General features: G+C 44.5%; 1 protein-coding gene across 11 annotated transcripts in view; it reads left to right on the top strand.

Annotated features, from left to right (window-relative positions):
- Positions 1–21,586, top strand: part of LOC112217704 (syntaxin-binding protein 5-like) — a 140,648-nt gene that overhangs the window by 60,093 nt on the left and 58,969 nt on the right. For all 11 annotated transcript variants that reach the window (XM_024378175.2, XM_024378176.2, XM_042300858.1 and 8 more), the window contains 3 exons: positions 7,453–7,534; positions 7,912–8,012; positions 19,147–19,281. In XM_024378175.2, the coding sequence (XP_024233943.1) occupies positions 7,453–7,534; positions 7,912–8,012; positions 19,147–19,281 (318 nt within the window). The remainder of the gene's footprint in view (positions 1–7,452; positions 7,535–7,911; positions 8,013–19,146; positions 19,282–21,586) is intronic.

A 21,586-nucleotide genomic window follows, 5' to 3' on the forward strand; every position in this document is an offset into this window, starting at 1 on the left:
AGAGCGGCATAGGCAAGATGCAATAGATGGTATAAAATACAATATATACAAATGAGATGAGTGATGCAAGATATGTTAACATTATTAAAGTGGCATTATTAAAGTGACTAGTGATCCATTTATTAAAGTGGCAAATGATTTCAAGTCTGTATGTAGGCAGCTGCCTCTCTGTGCTAGTGATGGCTGTTTAACCGTCTGATGGCCTTGAGGTAGAAGCTGTTTTTCAGTCTCTCAGTCCCAGCTTTGATGCACCAGTACTGACCTCGCCTTCTGGATGGTAGCGGGGTGAACAGGCAGTGGCTTGGGTGAAGCATTAATCTTGATTATCTTTGTGGCCTTCCTGTGACATTGGGTGCTGCATGTGTCCTGGAGAGCAGGTAGTTTGCCACTGGTGATGCATTGTGCAGACCGCACCACCCTCTGGAGAGCCTTTCGGTTGTGGGCCATGCATTTGCCATACCAGGCTGCGATACAGCTTGACAGGATGCTCTCAATTATGCATCTGTAAAAGTTTGAGGGTTTTAGGTGACAAGCCAAATTTCTTCAGCCTCCTGAGGTTGAAGAGGCGCTGTTGCCTTAGCCCGAGTCTGTGTTCCTGAGCGCTCTAAAGCAGATTTTCATCAAGGATCTTTCTGTACTTCGCTCCGTTCATCTTTCCCTCGATCCTGACTTGTCCCCCAGTACCTGCCCTGAAAAACTTCCCCACAGCATGATGATACCACCACCATTCTTCACCATAGAGATGATTAACACCCCGGCAGTCCTACAATCTAAGCTAGATGCACTCAATCTCACACAAATCATCAAGGAACCCACCAGGTACAACCCTAAATCTGTAAACAAGGGCACCCTCATAGACGTCGTCCTGACCAACTGGCCCTCCAAATACACCTCCGCTGTCTTCAACCAGGATCTCAGCGATCACTGCCTCATTGCCTGTATCCGCTACGGATCCGCAGTCAAACGACCACCCCTCATCACTGTCAAGCGCTCCCTAAAACACTTCTGTGAGCAGGCCTTTCTAATCGACCTGGCCCGGGTATCCTGGAAGGACATTGACCTCATCCTGTCAGTTGAGGATGCCTGGTCATTCTTTAAAAGTAACTTCCTCACCATTTTAGATAAGCATGCTCCGTTCAAAAAATGCAGAACTAAGAACAGATATAGCCCTTGGTTCACTCCAGCCCTGACTGCCCTCGACCAGCACAAAAACATCCTGTGGCGGACTGCAATAGCATCGAAAAGTCCCCGCGATATGCAACTGTTCAGGGAAGTCAGGAACCAATACACGCAGTCAGCCAGGAAAGCAAAGGCCAGCTTCTTCAGGCAGAAAATTGCATCCTATAGCTCTAACTCCAAAAAGTTCTGGGACACTGTGAAGTCCATGAAGAACAAGAGCACCTCCTCCCAGCTGCCCACTGCACTGAGGCTAGGTAACACGGTCACCACCGATAAATCCATGATTATCGAAAACTTCAACAAGCATTTCTCAACGGCTGGCCATGCCTTCCTCCTGGCTACTCCAACCTCGGCCAACAGCTCCGGCCCCCCCCCGCAGCTACTTGCCCAAGCCTCTCCAGGTTCTCCTTTACCCAAATCCAGATAGCAGATGTTCTGAAAGAGCTGCAAAACCTGGACCTGTACAAATCAGCTGGGCTTGACAATCTGGACCCTCTATTTCTGAAACTATCCGCCGCCATTGTCGCAACCCCTATTACCAGCCTGTTCAACCTCTCTTTCATATCGTCTGAGATCCCCAAGGATTGGAAAGCTGCCGCAGTCACCCCCCTCTTCAAAGGAGGAGACACCCTGGACCCAAACTGTTACAGACCTATATCCATCCTGCCCTGCCTATCTAAGTTCTTCGAAAGCCAAGTCAACAAACAGGTCACTGACCATCTCGAATCCCACCGTACCTTCTCCGCTGTGCAATCTGGTTTCCGAGCCGGTCACGTGTGCACCTCAGCCACGCTCAAGGTACTAAACGATATCATAACCACCATCGATAAAAGACAGGACTGTGCAGCCGTCTTCATCGACCTTGCCAAGGCTTTCGACTCTGTCAATCACCATATTCTTATCGGCAGACTCAGTAGCCTCGGTTTTTCTGATGACTGCCTTGCCTGGTTCACCAACAACTTTGCAGACAGAGTTCAGTGTGTCAAATCGGAGGGCATGCTGTCCGGTCCTCTGGCAGTCTCTATGGGGGTGCCACAGGGTTCAATTCTCGACTCTTTTCTCTGTATATATCAATGATGTTGCTCTTGCTACGGGCGATTCCCTGATCCACCTCTACGCAGACGACACCATTCTGTATACTTCCGGCCCGTCCTTGGAGACTGTGCTATCTAACCTCGAAACGAGCTTCAATGCCATACAACACTCCTTCCGTGGCCTCCAACTGCTCTTAAACGCTAGTAAAACCAAATGCATGCTTTTCAACCGTTCGCTGCCTGCACCCGCACGCCCGACTAGCATCATCACCCTGGATGGTTCCGACCTAGAATATGTGGACATCTATAAGTACCTAGGTGTCTGGCTAGACTGTAAACTCTCCTTCCAGACTCATATCAAACATCTCCAATCTAAAATCAAATCTAGAGTCGGCTTTCTATTCCGCAACAAAGCTTCCTTCACTCACACCGCCAAACTTACCCTAGTAAAACGGACTATCCTACCAATCCTCGACTTCGACGATGTCATCTACAAAATAGCTTCCAACACTCTACTCAGCAAACTGGATGCAATTTATCACAGTGCCATCCGTTTGGTTACTAAAGCACCTTATACCACCCACCACTGCGACCTGTATGCTCTAGTCGGCTGGCCCTCGCTACATATTCGTCGCCAGACTCACTGGCTCCAGGTCATCTACAAGTCCATGCTAGGTAAAGCTCCGCCTTATCTCAGTTCACTGGTCACGATGGCAACACCCACCCGTAGCACGCGCTCCAGCAGGTGTATCTCACTGATCATTCCTAAAGCCAACCCCTCATTTGGCCGCCTTTCGTTCTAGTTCTCTGCTGCCTGTGACTGAAACTAATTGCAAAAATCGCTGAAGTTGGAGACTTATCTCCCTCACCAATTTCATAGTCTATCGGTAAATAGCCCACCCAATTTTACCTACTTCTTCCCCATACTGTTTATATGTATTTACTTTTCTGCTCTTTTGCACACCAATATCTCTACCTGTACATGACCATCTGATCATTTATCACTCCAGTGTTAATCTGCAAAATTGTAGTTATTCGCCTACCTCCTCATGCCTTTTGCACACAATGTATACAGACTCTCTCTTTTTTCTACTGTGTTACTGACTTGTTAATTGTTTACTCCATGTGTAACTCTGTGTTGTCTGTTCACACTGCTATGCTTTATCTTGGCCAGGTCGCAGTTGCAAATGAGAACCTGTTCTCAACTAGCTTACCTGGTTAAATAAAGGTGAAATAAAAAAATAAAATAAAAATGTCAGGTTTCCTCCAGATGTGACGCTTGGCATTCAGACAAAAAGTTCAATCTTGGTTTCATTAGACCAGAGGATCTTCTTTCTCATGGTCTGAAAGTCCTTTAGGTGCCTTTTGGCAAACTCCAAGTTGGCTGTCGTGTGCTTTTTACTGAGGACCAGCTCCCGTCTGGCCACTCTATAATAAAGGCCTGATTGGTGGAGTGCTGCAGAGATGGTTGTCCTTTTAGAAGGTTCTCCAATCTCCACAGAGGAACTCTGGAGCTCTGTCAGAATGACAATCAGGTTGTTGGTCACCTTCCTGACCAAGGCCCTTCTCCCCCGATTGCTCACTTTGGCTGGGCGGCCAGCTCTAGGAAGGGTCTTGGCGCTTCCAAACTTGTTCAATATAAGAAGGATGGAGGCCACTGTGTTCTTGGGGACCTTCAATGCTGCAGACACAATCCTGTCTCTGAGCTCTATGGACAATTCCTTCGATCTCATGGCTTGGTTTTTGCTCTGACATGCACTGTCAACTGTGGGCCCTTATATAGACAGGTGTGTGCCTTTCCAAATCATGTCCTATCAATTGAATTTACCACAGGTGGACTCCAATCAAGTTGTAGAAACATCAAGTTGTAGATGCACCTGAGCTACATTTTGAGTGTCATAGCAAAGGGTCTGAATACTAAATTATTTTCTAAAAAGCTGTTTTCGCTTTGTCGTTATGGGTTATTGTGAGTAAAATAAGGCTGTAACGTAACAAAATGTGGATAAAGGGAAGGGGTCTGAAGGCTTCCAGTATACACTGTATGTCTGCCGCAGAGAGAAAAGAGAGCACAACAAAATTAGTTGTGATTAGTCATGGAAATAAAAGTGCTGGAAACATGTTTACTCACAATTAAAAAATAAGATAGAGAACAAACTGCAGGATAAAAAATAACAGAGTTTTGGCACAGCCAACTGGCACTAGCTAATACCTCACAAAAAATAGTTGGCGTGAAAGTATCGACAATAATATCTTCCAATATAATATGGCGATATGTTTTTATCTCTAACCATACAGAGAATACAATTTGAAGGTTTATATTTTAGATTCGATACTCCAGTACCATCTATATTTGGTTTTGTCCTTATATTTGAGACAGAGCACAACCCCCTAAAAGGTAAATGGTATCTTCCAAGGGCATATTCTTTCGATCTGAACATGTGCTTTTGGAGGACACCCTTCTCAGATGTGAAACATTCAGCATACTGTCTTACTGTTGTTGCTTTTTAAGACAAAAAGTTCACTCTCAGAAAAAGTGTTTAGTTTCCACTATTTTCTGTCTTTGACCATGGTTTGATGTCACTGTACAGCCAACCGTTTTCATGAGGCAGTCTGTCTGTGTGCTTTTCGATAATATGCTTTCTTAGAGAGAGGCAACGAGAACAGTTTGAAAAGCACAACCTTCAATTTTGCCCTTCTTTCAGGGCTGAAATATTTGGTTGCAAGCAACCCGGGGAATTTGTTTTCAATTAAATAACTTATAGTTCTCATCCTGGATGAAAGCATCCATCACATCTATAAGTCTTTGCTAGGTAAAGCCCTGCCTTGTCTCAGCTCACTGGTCACCACAGCAACACCTCAAAAAAAGTAAATATACTGTTCTCTTCCTGGACTAAAGCATCGAGATAATTCTACTGTTCTCTTCCTGGACTAAAGCATCCAGATCATTCTACTGTTCTCTTCCTGGACTAAAGCATCCAGATAATTCTACTGTTCTCTTCCTGGACTAAAGCATCCAGATCATTCTACTGTTCTCTTCCTGGACTAAAGCATCCAGATCATTCTACTGTTCTCTTCCTGGACTAAAGCATCCAGATAATTCTACTGTTCTCTTCCTGGACTAAAGCATCCAGATAATTCTACTGTTCTCTTCCTGGACTAAAGCATCCAGATCATTCTACTGTTCTCTTCCTGGACTAACGCATCCAGATAATTCTACTGTTCTCTTCCTGGACTAAAGCATCCAGATCATTCTACTGTTCTCATCCTGGACTAAAGCATCCAGATCATTCTACTGTTCTCTTCCTGGACTAAAGCATCCAGATCATTCTACTGTTCTCTTCCTGGACTAAAGCATCCAGATAATTCTACTGTTCTCTTCCTGGACTAAAGCATCCAGATCATTCTACTGTTCTCTTCCTGGACTAAAGCATCCAGATCATTCTACTGTTCTCTTCCTGGACTAAAGCATCCAGATCATTCTACTGTTCTCTTCCTGGACTAAAGCATCCAGATCATTCTACTGTTTTCTTCCTGGACTAAAGCATCCAGATCATTCTACTGTTCTTATCCTGGACTAAAGCATCGAGATAATTCTACTGTTCTCTTCCTGGACTAAAGCATCCAGATAATTCTACTGTTCTCTTCCTGGACTAAAGCATCCAGATCATTCTACTGTTCTCATCCTGGACTAAAGCATCCAGATCATTCTACTGTTCTCTTCCTGGACTAAAGCATCCAGATCATTCTACTGTTCTCTTCCTGGACTAAAGCATCCAGATCATTCTACTGTTCTTATCCTGGACTAAAGCATTGAGATCATTCTACTGTTCTCTTCCTGAACTAAAGCATCCAGATTATTCTACTGTTCTCTTCCTGGACTAAAGCATCCAGATCATTCTACTGTTCTTGTCCTGGACTAAAGCATCCAGATCATTCTACTGTTCTTATCCTGGACTAAAGCATCCAGCTCATTCGACTGTTCTTATCCTGGACTAAAGCATCCAGATCATTCTACTGATTCTACCCTGTCTCTGTCTCTCCCCCTTTTCTGTCCCTCTCACTCTCATTTTTTTGGATGTGTGTGAGAGAGCAAGGAGGCTCTGTGTATGTGTATGTGTGATGTACAGTGTTTGTATTAGTGAACCGGATGAGTGATGTGTGTGTGTGTATGTGATGATGTGTGTAAGCGTGAGGTCATATGTTCTGTTCTGGTGCAGATAAGGGTGTGGTTTAGTGTTGCCCTTATCAGTTTATACAATTATATTCCTGCCCATCTTGTGATGCAAGAGATTTTAGTGGGCTATTTTAGCTGGAGATATTAGCTGGATGCTGTACTTGCTTGTTTTTCTCCTCTCTGGTTGTCATGTGTTACGCCTAACTCCTCTCTTCCACTCTGTCTGCACAGGAATAATTGGTAGGATAAATAAGCATAATCAGTGAGCTCACTCATACAGGCCTTCATCAGAGGAAGCTCTTTATTTTCAATCTTTCCCCTTCTCGCTCTCTCTATCTCTCTGCTCCCCCAGCTCATTTATTATACTGTAGGTCTGGATATCTCTCTCCTCCTCCTCCTCCTCCTCCATCCATCCATCCATCGCTCCCTTTCTTGCACCCACACATGCGTGCACTCTCTCCCACTTCCTTCTCCCCCATTCTTCATTTTCCCCTCTCTCCATCTCTGTCGCTGTCTCTCTCTAGGTCGGAAGGAGATTTCATTCTGTTGTGTTGTTTGTTTCTCTGCAGCTCCAGATGATCTTCCTTTGTCATTTATTTTAATATTTATTTTCTCCATGAACACATCATATCTCTCCAGAAACAACTTGCAAGGGTAGACATACTGTGGTGTATAGGAAATGCCTAGCTATATCTTCAAGGTAGATAAACAACCATACTTTGGTGTTTACTGTGGATGAACAGTCGAATTGCTCTCATCTGTCCATTGCTCAGTCATGACAGAAAATCCGAGCAAGACGCAGGCTGTTCTGTATCAAGCCCATCTAAGGACTGTTACCTATGGGAACCAAAGAATTTCCATGTTATTCACTGCAGGTTAGCGTTGGCTGGTAAGCAGGATGGCTGTCACCTTGACATGTCTTTGTTGACCTGTGTCTGTCCCTATCAAGTTAATAATGAAAGATAAAGAATATATTATTCTGTGAGTATTGTGTGGTTCTATCTCCTTTATTACCCCTCCCACCTTCTTTTCTATTGGTTGATTCCTTGACGGAGAGCCTATCAGGTTTGGTCGTCCAGGTGTGGAGTGCTACTGTCAACATGAGAGTGGAGCAGCCGTCATCTCGCTACAGTTTCTCATCAATGAGGTGAGTGATGTGGAGAGAAATACATACCACACCCACTACCAGACCTCCTCTACTGACACTGTCTCTCTCTCTCGCTCTCAACCTTCCAAAGTCCAAACCCTTCTCTATAGCCTTTCCTCTCCCCCGACTCCAAAACATCTCAAACACTCCTGTAGTGTGTGTGTGTGTGTGTGTGTGTGTGTGTGTGTGTGTGTGTGTGTGTGTGCATGTCTTTGTGACACAGCAGCTGCATTACACGTTCTAGGAGCTCTCTCACTTTCTGCTTGAAATTCAGCCTCTCTCACTAGGGGATTGAGAACACCATTGCAGGCTTGTTTGTGCATTCTGTGCCACTGATTAGCTGTGTGTAAATGCTGTCTTCTTCATCCCTGCCACAGGGGGCGCTGGTGAGTGCTCTGGCAGACGACAGTGTGCACCTCTGGAACCTGAGGCAGAGGAGGCCCGCCATCCTCCACTCGCTCAAGTTCAACAGAGAGAGGTAAGAAACCTAGAACCTTGTAGGTTTCTCTTTCTCGCCCCGCATTTGCTCTCTCTCTTTCTCCTTCTCTCTTCATCTCTCTCTCACTCCCTGGCTCTCTTTCTCTTTCTCTCGCTCTCTCTCTGATTAGGTCTTTCTCAATTTCTGCTTTTACTGCAGCATACTGCAGATGACAACAGCAGACAGTTCAGTAGCGTGCTGCGTGCCCCTGCCTATTCACTGGCAGTGGTTCTTCTGTATATAAACTGAAGAAGTATCATATGGCAGATGTGTGTAGAGGTGTCTGTCAGTCTTGTCCAGCCCCAGGGTTAAGGTGACACCTTTACACCTGATGTCCCTCTTTCATCCTCCCTCCATCCTTCTCCCCCTCTCCTTCTTTCCAACCCAACAACTACACACACACACACACACACACACAACATCCACATGTAACAACACACTCACACACACAGAATCGTATAATAATTATGCAATTCATACAATTATTCAAAAACATTTCAGATCAGTTGTTTTTGCTATTACTATATTTTGACCCAGTACGTTTGAAGTCAAATAGCAAGTTACTGTTGTGGAGAATCACCTCACCTCAAGTGGGAGGGATCAACTGTCTCCTCCAATTACAGACACAGGGCCTACCCATCAGAGCAAATCAGGGTGTTCATTTCATGATCCATCAGTCTAATATGGGAAGGGGTTAACCGTCAGAGCCAATCAGCTGTGCCACTGCTGATGCGACGGACAGGTGGCCGGCAGTGTCTTTACGGTCTGAATGTGTTCCTGCCGAGTGTTTGACATTTAGCAAGCGAGGCTCTCGAATAGTGACGTGTATTCATGGATGCCAAGAGAAGCCAGGCTTCAACCAAAAATGTCCCAGAAAAAAAAACATAAAATCATTTATTTTGTCTCTCTGTGTTTCATAACTGTCCTTCTATTCACAAGAGGCTGAATGTATCACACAGGAGAAATCATCCGAGCGAGCAGAACTGCACCCCTCTGTCTCTGTACGTGTAGCCCATCTATCTGATGCTTTCTGGTCAAAAAGAGTATGATATTGCTGAAGCCCATACCATTGAATGCAAGGGTAGGCAACAAGCATTGGCAGAATTCATGGTTCCTTCTATTAAGGAAAGTCGTCCAGGTCCTGAGGCAGCAAAGCATCCCAAAACCATCACACTACCACTACCATGCTTGACCGTTGGTATAAGGGTCTTACCGTGGAATTCAGTGTTTGGTTTTTCCCAGACATAACGGCACCCATGTGGTCCAAAAAGTTGTACCTTTGACCCATCTGTCCATAGAACATTCTTCCAAGAGTCTTGATGATCATGCAGGTTCCAGGTGTTTTTTGGCAAACTTGGGTTAACTGCTTGAAAACCCATAAATGTCGCTGAGTTAAAGCAGTTCTGCATGGACAAGTTGGCCAAAATTCCTCCACTGCGATGTGAGAGACTGATCAACAACTACAGGAAGTGTTTGGTTGGAGTCATTGCAGCTAAAGGTGGCACAACCAGTTATTGAGTGTAAGAGGGCAATTACTTTTTCACACAGGGGCATTGGGTGTTGCAGAACTTTGATAATTAAATAAATAAAGTATCCATTTGTCATTTTTGGGGGCAAACTCAGGTTCCCTTTATCTAAAATTAGGTTTTGGTTGAAGAGCTGATAACATTCAAATCATATCAAATTGTATTTGTCACATGTGCCGGATACGAAAGGTTTAGACCTTACAGTGAAATGCTTACTTACGAGCCCCTAACCAACAATGCAGTTAAAAAATACAGATAAGATTAAGAAATAAAAGTAACAAGTAATTTAAGAGCAGACGTAAAATAACAATAGCGAGACTATATACAGGGGGGTACCGGTACATAGTCAATGTATGGGGGCACCGGTTAGTTGAGGTAGTATGTAGGTAGAGTTATTAAAGTGACTATGCATAGATGACAACAAAAAGTAGCAGTGGTGTAAAGAGGGGGTGAGGGGGGGGGCAATGCAAATAGTCTGGGTAGCCATTTGACTAGATGTTCAGGAGTCTTATGACTTGGGGGTAGAAGTTGTTTAGAAGCCTCTTGGACCTAGACTTGGCGCTCCAGTACCGCTTGCCGTGCGGTAGCAGAGTCTATGACTAGGGTGGCTGGAGTCTTTGACAATTTTTAGGGCCTTCCTCTGACACCACCTGGTATAGAGGTCCTGGATGGCAGGAAACTTGGCCCCAGTGATTTACTGGGCCGTTCGCACTGCCCTCTGTATTGCCTTGCAGTAGGAGGCCTAGCAGTTGCCATACCAGGCATTGATGCAACCAGTCAGAATACTCTCGATGGTGCAGCTTGAAGAACGTTTTGAGGATTTGAGGACCCATGCCAAATCTTTTCAGTCTCCTGAGGGGGAATAGGTTTTGGCGTGCCCTCTTCACGACTGTCTTGGTGTGCTTGGACCATGTTAGTTTGTTGGTGATGTGGTCACCAAGGAATATGTAGCTCTCAACCTGCTCCACTGCAGCCCCGTCGATGACAACCGCACGGCCAGGTCTCTGATGATGTCGGTGATCAGGCCTACCACTGTTGTGTCATCGGCAAATTGAATGATGGTGTTGGAGTCATGCCTGCACGTGCAGTCATGAGTGAACATGGAGTACAGGAGGGGACTGAGCACGCACCCCTGAGGGGCCCCTGTGTTGAGGATCAGCAAGGCAGATGTGTTGTTACCACCTGGGGGCGGCCCGTCGGTATGCAAATTGGAGTGGGTCTAGGGTTTCTGGGATGATGGTGTTGATGTGAGACATGACCAGCCTTTCAAAGCACTTCATGGCTACAGACATTAGTGCCACAGGTCGGTAGTTATTTAGGCAGGTTACCTTAGTGTTCTTGGGCACAGGGACTATGGTGGTCTGCTTAAAACATGTTGGTATTACAGACGCGGACAGGGAGAGGTTGAAAATGTCAGTGAAGACACTTGCCAGTTGGTCAGCGCATGCTCGCAGTACACGTCCTGGTAATCTGTCTGGCCCTGCGACCTTGTGAATGTTGACCTGTTCAAAGGTCTTACTCACATTGGCTGCGGAGAGCGTGATCACACAGTCTTCCTGGTTCTCTCATGCATGTTTCAATGTTATTTGCCTCGAAGCGAGTATAGCTGTTTAGTTCGTCTGGTAGGCTTGTGTCACTGGGCAGCTCTCTGCTGTGCTTCCCTTTGTAGTCTGTAGTGATTGGCAAGCCCTGCCACATCCGATGAGCATCAGAGCAGGTGTAGCATGATTCGATCTTATATTGACGCTTTGCCTGTTTGATGGTTCATCGGAGGGCATCGTGGGATTTCTTATAAGCTTCCAGGTTAGAGTCTCGCTCCTTGAAAACGGCAGCTCTAGCCTTTAGCTCAGTGCGGATGCTGCATGCAATCCATGGCTTCTGGTTGGGGTATGTACGTACGGTCACTGTGGGGATGACATCATCAATGCACTTATTGATGAAGCCAATGACTGATGTGGTGTACTCCTCAATGCCATCATAGGAATCCCGGAACATATTCTAGTCTGTGTTAGCAAAAGCATATGCTTCCTCTGACCACTTTTGTATTCATCTAGTCACTGGTGCTTCCTGCTTTAATTTGTGCTTGTAAGCAGGAATCAGGAGGATAGAATTATGGAGGGCGAGGGAGAGCTTCGTATGTGTCTCAGTGTGTGGAGTATAAGTGGTCCGGAATTCTGTTTCCTCTGGTTGCACATTTAACATGCTGATCGAAATTTGGTAAGACTGATTTAAGTTTCCCTGCATTAAAGTCCCCGGCTACTAGGAGCACCACCTCTGGGTGAACGCTTTCTTGTTTGCTTATGGTGGAATACAGCTCAATTCAATTCTGTCTTTGTGCCAGCCTCTGACCGTGGTGATATGTAAACAGCTACAAAGAATACAGATGAAAACTCTCTCGGTGGGTAGTGTGGTCTTCAGCTTATCATGAGATACTCTACCTCAAGCGAGCAATAGCTCAAGACTTCCTTAGATATTGTGCACCAGCTGTTGTTTACAAAAATACATAGACCGCCACCCCTTGTCTTACCAGACGCCGCTGTCCTATCCTGCCGGTACATCGGATAACCAGCCAGCTGTATGTTTATATTGTCGTCGTTCAGCCACGACTCCGTGAAGCATAAGATTTTACATTCCTTGTCAAGATTATGGAAAATCAGAAAGGGGGCAAAAAGGTTTTCACGTCACTAAAAATCACCGTGGCAAAGCATATGAACTAACGAGTTATAGAGCAGACAACGCAATTATCACAACACATAGGTTTTAATATGGATTTTTTTCCCCTGGTTTGTTTTCCCCAGTGATTTTAGCCACGCACCGCTACTGCTCTCGAATGCAGCCTGCCTGCCTCCCTGAGCAACAAGAGTGAACTCAACAGACAATATCACACAGAGCTGAGGAGAGGATGGGGTGAGGATGAGGACGGGAAGGAGGGAGACTCAAAATATCTTCCTTTCCACACATACAACCTTACGTAGTTTACCATTCATTTCCATGTACCCTCCGTCCCTCTCTGAGTTTCCTCTAACAGTGTTTTCTGTTAAATACAGCTCACTTCAGCCTCAGTGTGTAAGGCAAGTGAAGACAAGGTGGCCATTTTTCCTGTCATCAATCTGATAGAGATCTCACTAGAACTGTCACAACATTCTAGAACACTTGAGAACAGAACAGGCTGTGAGACAGAACCAAAGCAAAGCCTTATTTACCCCAATACTCCCTATGTCACCAAAACTTGGAAATACCTGTTTGATATGGTTTGATATTCTGCGGCTGAAATGCTCACGCACGTGTTGGGATGTTGTTGAAACAGCCACAGCTGACGAGTCCACTTATCAAACCTCTAAGTGACACTGAAGAGGTTACTTTATGTTGCTGATCGCTGTATTGTTGGGGTTAAACAAATTAGTAAAGTGTCAGTAGAAGCCTGCTTGGCTGAACGTCACGGTTAATAACGCTCCGGCTAGTAGCAAAGTTTCTGGTTGGCACAGATCTAAGATCAGCTTAGCCTCACCCAATGTTAAGCTATAATTATCTGCTCTTCAGTATTAGAGAAACTCTCAAACGCTCCCCCTTCATATCCTTTGTCATCTCCTTCATCATCTCTTTTGTTATCTCCATAATCTCCTTGTCTCCTCTCCTTCACCACAGCTGATCAGAAAGGAGCTGATGTGTTGCAGAAAGCCCTCCCAGCCATCACCTTGACTGATCCAGTCCCACTAGATCATTGGAGATGAGGAGAGAGACAGTCCTGTTGGAGTGGCGTTGTGGCCGAGTCAGTGGGTTGGTGAGAGGGGCTGGAGAAAAGAAGAGGAGGAGAGGAGAATGGAGTATGAAAGCTGAGGAGTAGGGAGGAGAGGAGAGCAGAGGAGAGGAGAGGAAAAGAAGGGAGAGGGTAGGGGAAGAAAGGAGAAAGAGGAGAGGATAGGAAAGAAGAGGAGAGGGGATGAGAGGAGATTATTTAAAATAAATCAGACAAGAGTAAAGGAGAAGAAAGTAGAGAAGCGAAGAAATCTTACCTAGTCAATGTGGCGGTGGGGGACTGCAAATGCAGGCTTTTTAAGCATTTTTTTTTACTCCATCGTCATCACAGGCTGAGTAAGATGAAGCTGATGTCATACAAGTACATTCTCTCCACAAACATAACCCCAACCACAGGACATACTGGAGGCACAAATATCCACTGGCTATGTAGTCCCCTAGAATCCAATGGACTGGGTTAGTATACGGTAGAGAGTGGAGAATCACATTTGCTTGGTCTGGGTTCAGTGTAGGCTGGGCCGGTTAGTTCAAAGCTGACCTGAGAGCATAACCAATTAGAGGGCAGCCCACACAGCCCACATCTAAAAGAAAGGGGACAGAGGACTTAATTGACCAGATACTTTTTAATAATGCAGCCCACACACCACACACACACACTCTCACACACACACACACACACACACACACACACACACACACACACACACACACACACACACACACACACACACACACACACACACACACACACACACACACACACCAACACACACACGCACACACCCACGCACACGCACTCGCACTCACACTCACACTCACACTTACACGCACTCTCTGACCACTCAAACACTTCACTTCCCAAGTGGCTATCACGTTGCCTCTCATTTAATTTCTATTTTCTTAGTTTTTTTCATCCCTTCTTTCCTGGGAAGAGATGAAGTGAGGGACATTGGCCTGAGTTATGTAAAATAAGGAGGAGAGATATTTTTAGGATGTGCATTCCCCAGTTCCAAACAGATTCTCCTATATTTTTTAATCATAGGAAATGACATCATACAGTACATAACCATTGGCAACCTCAGAATGTGTCAGATCAGATCATGTTCATTGTTTTTCAATAGTTGATCAAAACAATCTATCATCTTGGCACTGTAGATTATCATTGCTTAGGAAATGTGTTCGGCCTGCAGCCTCAATTCTTGGGATGTGTCGTGACCACTTAAAGTTGGGATCATCCTAGAGAAGCACCTTCTCCTTTTCACACTGTTCTGAGCTATAGTTCGAATCAGAGTTTGATTATTTTTTACATTGTGTTGTTTTTATTTGGTCATATTGCTTTCACATTACCAAATGTGAAAATAACAAAAACTCCTAAACAAAACCACTCATCCATGCAAGTAATTTGTTTATTAGACAAAAATGCTCATGTAAAATCATCTATGATTATCATGAAGCATCACTTGTGTGTTCCAATCTTCATATTACTTTCGCTTTGGTCTTCCAACAACATGCGTGAGGAAACCGCACAATATCTGCTCTGTCATGTGAATAGGCTATGTTCAGTAGCCTGTATCCCAGTATAGCCCCAGTCTCCCCTAATCTGCATCGGATGAGCTCATAAATGCAATGTTGCTACTCAAATAATGTTTCAGAGATATTAAGTTATGATGCTGTGTGTAGCAGTTCATCAAATGTTCGCAGTCAAACAACCAATACTACTGTGCGACTCTGGTTCTTTTCCTGTGTTTGGTCCGGACAGCATTGTCACCTGCAGCGAACTGCGTTATGGAACTGAACTGAAAAAAAAACTTTCAGTTTCCCGTGAATGCTGCCATCAATCCACGTTTTCTGGTTGGAGAAGGTTTTAATACAACATCACCGATGTTTAGTACAACATCACCGATGCAATTGCTAATATACTCACTCACCGAATCAGCGTATACATCAATGTTGTTGTTCGACGCTATCCGGAACATGTCCCAGTCCACGTGATCAAAGCAATCTTCAAGCGTGGAATCAGATTGGTCAGACCAGCGTTGAACAGACCTGAGCACGGGCGTTTCCTGTTTTAGTTTCTGTCTATAGGCTTGGAGCAATAAAATGGAGTCGTGGTCAGATTTGCCGAAAGGAGGGCGAGGGAGGGCTTTGTATGCGTTGCGGAAGTTATGCGTTACACCAGAATATGCCAGGGGGCTGTACCGACTCTGATAACGTATCCCAAGTGAGCCATGTTTCCATGAAACAGAGAAAGTTACAATCTCTGATGTCTGTCTGGAAGGCAACCCTTGCTCGGATTTCGTCTACCTTGTTGTCAAGAGACTGGACATTGGCGAGTAGTATACTCGGGAGCGGTGGGCAATGTGCCCGTCTACGGAGCCTGACCAGAAGACCGCTCCGTCTGCCCTTTCTGCGGCGCCGTTGTTTTGGGTCGCTTGCTGTGATCCGATCCATTGTCCTGGGTGGTGGACCAAACAGAGGATCCGCTTCGGGAAAGTCGTATTCCTGGTCATAATGTTGGTAATTTGACGTTGCTCATATATCCAATAGTTCCTCCTGGGTGTATGTAATAAGACTTAGGATTTCCTGGGGTAACAATAGCCGTCATGATCACCTATGCATGTGTGATCTGTTGTGTGTCCTGGAGTGTGTGTTTAAGCATGTGTATGTGTATGCATGAATGAGTGATTGGGTTGTGTTATGTAAGTATATTGGTGTCCGCGAGTGTTCACCTGCTTTGTGATTTTGTTCGTGTGTGTTCAGGGGCGGATTGGCCATCTGGCATTTCGATCAAAAGGGAAAAATGGGTCGGTGTTTTAGAAATGCCAGGTTCACAGTCCGCCCTTGTGTGTATGTGTGTGTGCGACTGTGTGTGTGATGCATGTCGAGCAGCCTGACACCTCTCCTCAAATCCATGAATATATTAATTATACTGCAGAATAGTGGAGTGGAGACAGGAACCAGCTCTACCCAGGTGTGTGTATGTTTGTATATAGTCTGACAGTATGCACTGCTTCTCACTACTGCCCTGCAGCCAGAAAGACACTGAGATACAGAGAGGGAGAGGGAGAGAGAGAGAAAAACACCTAGAGAAAGAGAGGGGGAGGAGGGGGATTGGATTTGGGGAGCAAGTGAAAAAATATCATCTAAAAGATGGACACGGGAAGAGAGAGAGTAAGGGAGAGGGGAAGATTGGATGGGAGGAAAATGAGAGGGAGAGCTGTGTGTACAGCTGTGTGCATGTGTGAGAGGTGTGTGACGTTTAAGATGAGGGAGGAACATTTTTGGGGGCCTTATTGTCCACTACAGCATATTGGATGATTGTCATTCGTAGTCCATTCACCCAGCTCAATGTAACATCAATAGGTTAAGGATACTACATGATACTCTAATTTTCCCTATACCCATCATGAGGTTACTACAACCTAGCCTATGAATGTAAGTTTACAACTAAGGTGCTCAGGTCAAGAGGAAAATTTAGAGTAATCTAGTTGATTTCGGGTGTAATCATTAGTCCAATAGTTGCAAACGAGAGTTTGTATGAGACAAATTCTGATATTTTTATCCCCGTTTCGTTCTGTTTAAGAAACTTTTTTCTACAGAATCAGCTAAATGAATTCACCCCTGATCACACGCAAACACAGTTCACTTTCATAGCAGCCACATACAAACAGCATGATAATTTTCTCTCACCTTTTCCCTTCGCTTGTGGACGTCCATGCACAACACCAGGATGTCTGTGAACAGGCAAAAAAAAAAATTCCAAGCAAACCTTCATATCATAACCGCTAACCACTACACACATTGTTGTCACCATATTCAACATAGCTAGAATTAACGCGTTAGTAAACCCACTTCAATCATGCAGTACAGTGTACAGTCAGCAAGCATTTTAGCAGGTGGCAATGAATTAATAAAACCAAAAACTTACCTCAACTTGGAAGATTTCCAGTGTTGTATAGCCATAGCCAGCTAGCTAACAAAGCATCCCTCTCTGTTTGAGCCGGGTATTTGAGTCGGCTAAACTAGCTAGCTGCATTCACAAGCTAAGTGAAAATGAAAAAAATACAATGAAATCTCTCTCTCTCACTTCTCCTTCATTTTGAAATAAATTAATTTGTTCAAAACTGTTCAACTATTGTCTTTCTTTCTCTTTTAGTCAACTATTCACCACATGTATGCACTGTTAGCTAGCAGTGCTACTCTTTCAGTACTATATTAATTCTCTCTCTCTTATTAATAAGAGAGAGAGAGAGAGAGAGAGAGAGAGAGAGAGAGAGAAAGAGGAGAGGGAGAGAGAGAGAGTGGAAGAGAGACAGATGATAGAGGGGAGGGAGGGAAGGGAGAGAGAGTGGAAGAGAGACAGAGGATAGAGGGAGAGGGAGGGGAGGGAGAGGGAGGGGGAGGGAGAGAGAGTGGAAGAGAGACAGATGATAGAGGGAGAGGGAGGGGAGAGAGAGTGGAAGAGAGACAGAGGATAGAGGGAGAGGGAGGGGAGGGAGAGAGAGAGTGGAAGAGAGACAGAGGATAGAGGGAGAGGGAGGGAGGGAGAGAGAGTGGAAGAGAGACAGAGGATAGAGGGAGAGGGAGGGGAGGGAGAGAGAGTGGAAGAGAGACAGATGATAGAGGGAGAGGGAGGGGAGAGAGAGTGGAAGAGAGACAGAGGATAGAGGGAGAGGGAGGGGAGGGAGAGGGAGTGGAAGAGAGACAGAGGATAGAGGGAGAGAGAGGGGAGGGAGAGGGAGGGAGGGAGAGAGAGTGGAAGAGAGACAGATGATAGAGGGAGAGGGAGGGAGAGAGAGTGGAAGAGAGACAGAGGATAGAGGGAGAGGGAGGGGAGGGAGAGGGAGTGGAAGAGAGACAGAGGATAGAGGGAGAGGGAGGGGAGGGAGAGAGAGTGGAAGAGATAGAGAGCAAAAAAGGGAGGAGATATAGGACATGGATAATGATGGGTGATCCAGGGATGGTGTGATTCGTCATACATACAGCCCATGATTTTCATGTTAAAACTGTCAAATGGCTGCAGTGTGCATTTTTGAAGAGCATTTTTGGATCAGATGTGGGCTTGAATCCTACAAAGTGGTTGACTAACTCCTCTTCATTCACCATTTGATACCCAACCCGTAGCTAACTCTTCAATAATGCTATTCTACTTCCTCTCCTCTTTCCTCTCCCTCCTTCCCTGGGGGAGTGTGGTTCTGGTCAGAAGTGATGTGTTCAGGTATATCAGGCCTGGTTTGGACCCTTTTTTATTCATGAAGCACCATTAGGAAGTCTTGAAGGGCTTCTTTTAAAGTGCTGATTCCAGGTCAAAATGACTAGTTGGGGATAGATGACCATTGGGACCTAGGTAGAGACTGATAGGGTGTTCATAGGCTTTTAACCATTCATTAAACAACATCTAGATGGATGAATGAATGGATGGATTGATGGCTGAAGGACAAGTGGAATGATTGGACGAAGTGATGAAAGGTAGAAGATGAACCATTGATGAAAGGTAGAGAAGGAGGGAAGGAAGAGTAATATGTGTTCTGGTCCAGTCCTCTCCTCTCAAATCAGTCCGGTAATTAGGTGCCCAATAGAGTTTTAAACAACTCTACCGTCACCTTGGTCTTAGCTCAGCATTATTTATCTCACTGTAGAAATCAATACACACTGAGGAAGATTCTTAATCTACACAGTTTCTGTGTTGTAAAATGCAAATCAGTTATCACCAGCAATATCCTTCTTTCTTTTTTTTCTCTCTTTGTCTAATACTATTACTTTTACTCCCTCTCTGTGTCTCTATCTCTCTGTCTCTATCTCTCTCTTAGCTCCTACATAAATGTTCTCTCTCTTTTTTCTCTGTTTTCCAGGATCACATTCGTCCACCTGCCCTTCCAGAGTAAATGGCTGTACATCGGCACAGAGAAAGGAAACATCCACATCGTCAACGTGGAGTCGTTCACACTCTCAGGCTACGTCATCATGTGGAACAAAGCCATCGAACTGTGAGTGGAGCTTACACTGGTGGAATGGAGAGCCCTATCAAAGAACATCTTACAGTTGTAGGATCTTAATTTGATCACTCTTTTGTTGCTGAGAATTTTCAGTGCGGGAAATGCAGATGAACTTCATGATTTACATAAATTCACTGAAAATCCATACTGACACACAGTTATATAAACAGTATTGCACTTTTATTGTAGCCTACTCAAGCAAAATTATGGAATCAATATTCAAATCCTGTTGCTGCAGGATTATTTTGCTGTGACAATATAGGTCAAATTCAGATCCTACATCTGTAGTCTCTCTAGGCTTAATCCACAACTGGTGGCTTTACTAACCGCAGTTGTGAAGGAGAAAGGATGTGAATCACTAGTTCTGAATCTTAGTTACTAGACCTCTTCAACACTAGTATTAAGACACTGCTATTTCACAGGGTGTTTGTGTTGCTGTTGACATACCTCATGTTGTTTCTGCTCTAGAGCTCTTGCATAATTCACTTGTGACCTTTTTTAGCATTTTCCTCATCCTGTCTCTTCCTGTCTCATAGTGAGGGATGGAACAGGTGTCTCTTAAGATCAGTGTTGGCCATGTACAGATGTCCTGTGTCAACAGTGCTGAGGGGAAAGGAAGAAGGAAAGTAGAGGAGAAGGGAAGGGGGAGGGGAGAGGAGATGAGACAGGCAAGAAAAAGAGAGAAGAGGAAGAGAGGATAGGAAAGAGACTGGGGTTGATAGAGGAGGGTGGGGGTTTAGGAGAGGTGAATGGTAGACGAGAGGAAGGAGAGAGGAAGTAGAGAAATAGAAGGAGGTCGGGGGTAGACATGTAGGAAAGAGGTAGAGGTGGGTTACAAGGAAGGAAGTAGTGTGAATGGGTGACAGTATGAGTCTCTAAGGAGTCGTGCCTGCCAGTCCTGAAGCTGCCATGGTATTTCCAGACTAAAGGTGTGTGGTGTGTGTGTGTGTGTGTGTGTGTGTGTGTGTGTGTGTGTGTGTGTGTGTGTGTGTGTGTGTGTGTGTGTGTGTGTGTGTGTGTGTGTGTGTGTGTGTGTGTGTGTGTGTGTGTGTGTGTGTGTGTGTGTGTGTGTGTGTGTGTGTGTGTGTGTGTGTGTGTGTGTGTGTGTGTGTGTGGCCCATATCCAGTTCTGATGACAACAGTATTTCTGCACACAAAGGCTTTATGATTATACAGGAGCTTCAGATGGCACTTTCTCTCTCCTTCTATCTCTCCCTTCTCTCTCTCTCTACCTCTCTTTTTCTGTCTCATCTTATTGTGGGCTGCGGGTATGCAAGGTAGATACCTCTCCTGCCTTTATCTTCTCCTATTGTCCTCTTTGGAGCTGTCATCAGAGAGGGACTGTGGAGTGGGCGGCTCAGAGACAATGTGCTCTCTATTTTACACCACCTCAGTATTACACTGCATAGAAAGAAATACACCCAAGCAGAGCACAGAACATTACAGAGTGGAACAGAACACTGTCAAGAAGATTACCAGGACGTACTGCAGCACTTAGTACTATAGCAGAACACTGTCGTTCAGTTCGGTTCTGTTTTTGTTTAGTAATATGTGGAGAAAAGACCCAAGTACTTGTAGGTAACAGTAAGGTATTGTCATGTCTTTACTATCACTAAATGTGAAGACTGTTATTTTATCAAATCAATTCTCTATGTGTAATTATTATTATGTGATTAAACTAATCATGTAAACTTAATTAACTAGGAAGTTGGGGCACCAAGGAAAATTATGATTTACAGAGGTATAATTTTCCAAATATAACTCTTCTGATATTTTTTATGTCTGATTGATTAGTCATTCTCATGAATGTATTATTGTTACCTTGTTAGTCTCATTTTAATTTTTTTTACATTTCACCTTTATTTAACCAGGTAGGCAAGTTGAGAACAAGTTCTCATTTACAATTGCGACCTGGCCAAGATAAAGCAAACCAGTTCGACACATACAACAACACAGAGTTACACATGGAGTAAAACAAACATACAGTCAATAATACAGTATAAACAAGTCTATATACGATGTGAGCAAATGAGGTGAGATAAGGGAGGTAAAGGCAAAAAAAGGCCATGGTGGCAAAGTAAATACAATATAGCAAGTAAAACACTGGAATTGTAGATTTGCAGTGGAAGAATGTGCAAAGTCCAAACGTCGTAAAGTTCTGCATGAACAAACAAATCAAATATTCAGCAATATTCAAATTTGCTTAATTTTTTATTTACTAACTAACTAAATCATCACAGAAATACACAACAAACTGTAGATATGCACGCCCTGACCCTAGATAGCTTTTTATGTC

The sequence above is a fragment of the Oncorhynchus tshawytscha genome, linkage group LG18 (assembly GCF_018296145.1).
Source record: "Oncorhynchus tshawytscha isolate Ot180627B linkage group LG18, Otsh_v2.0, whole genome shotgun sequence".
Taxonomy (NCBI): domain Eukaryota; kingdom Metazoa; phylum Chordata; class Actinopteri; order Salmoniformes; family Salmonidae; genus Oncorhynchus; species Oncorhynchus tshawytscha.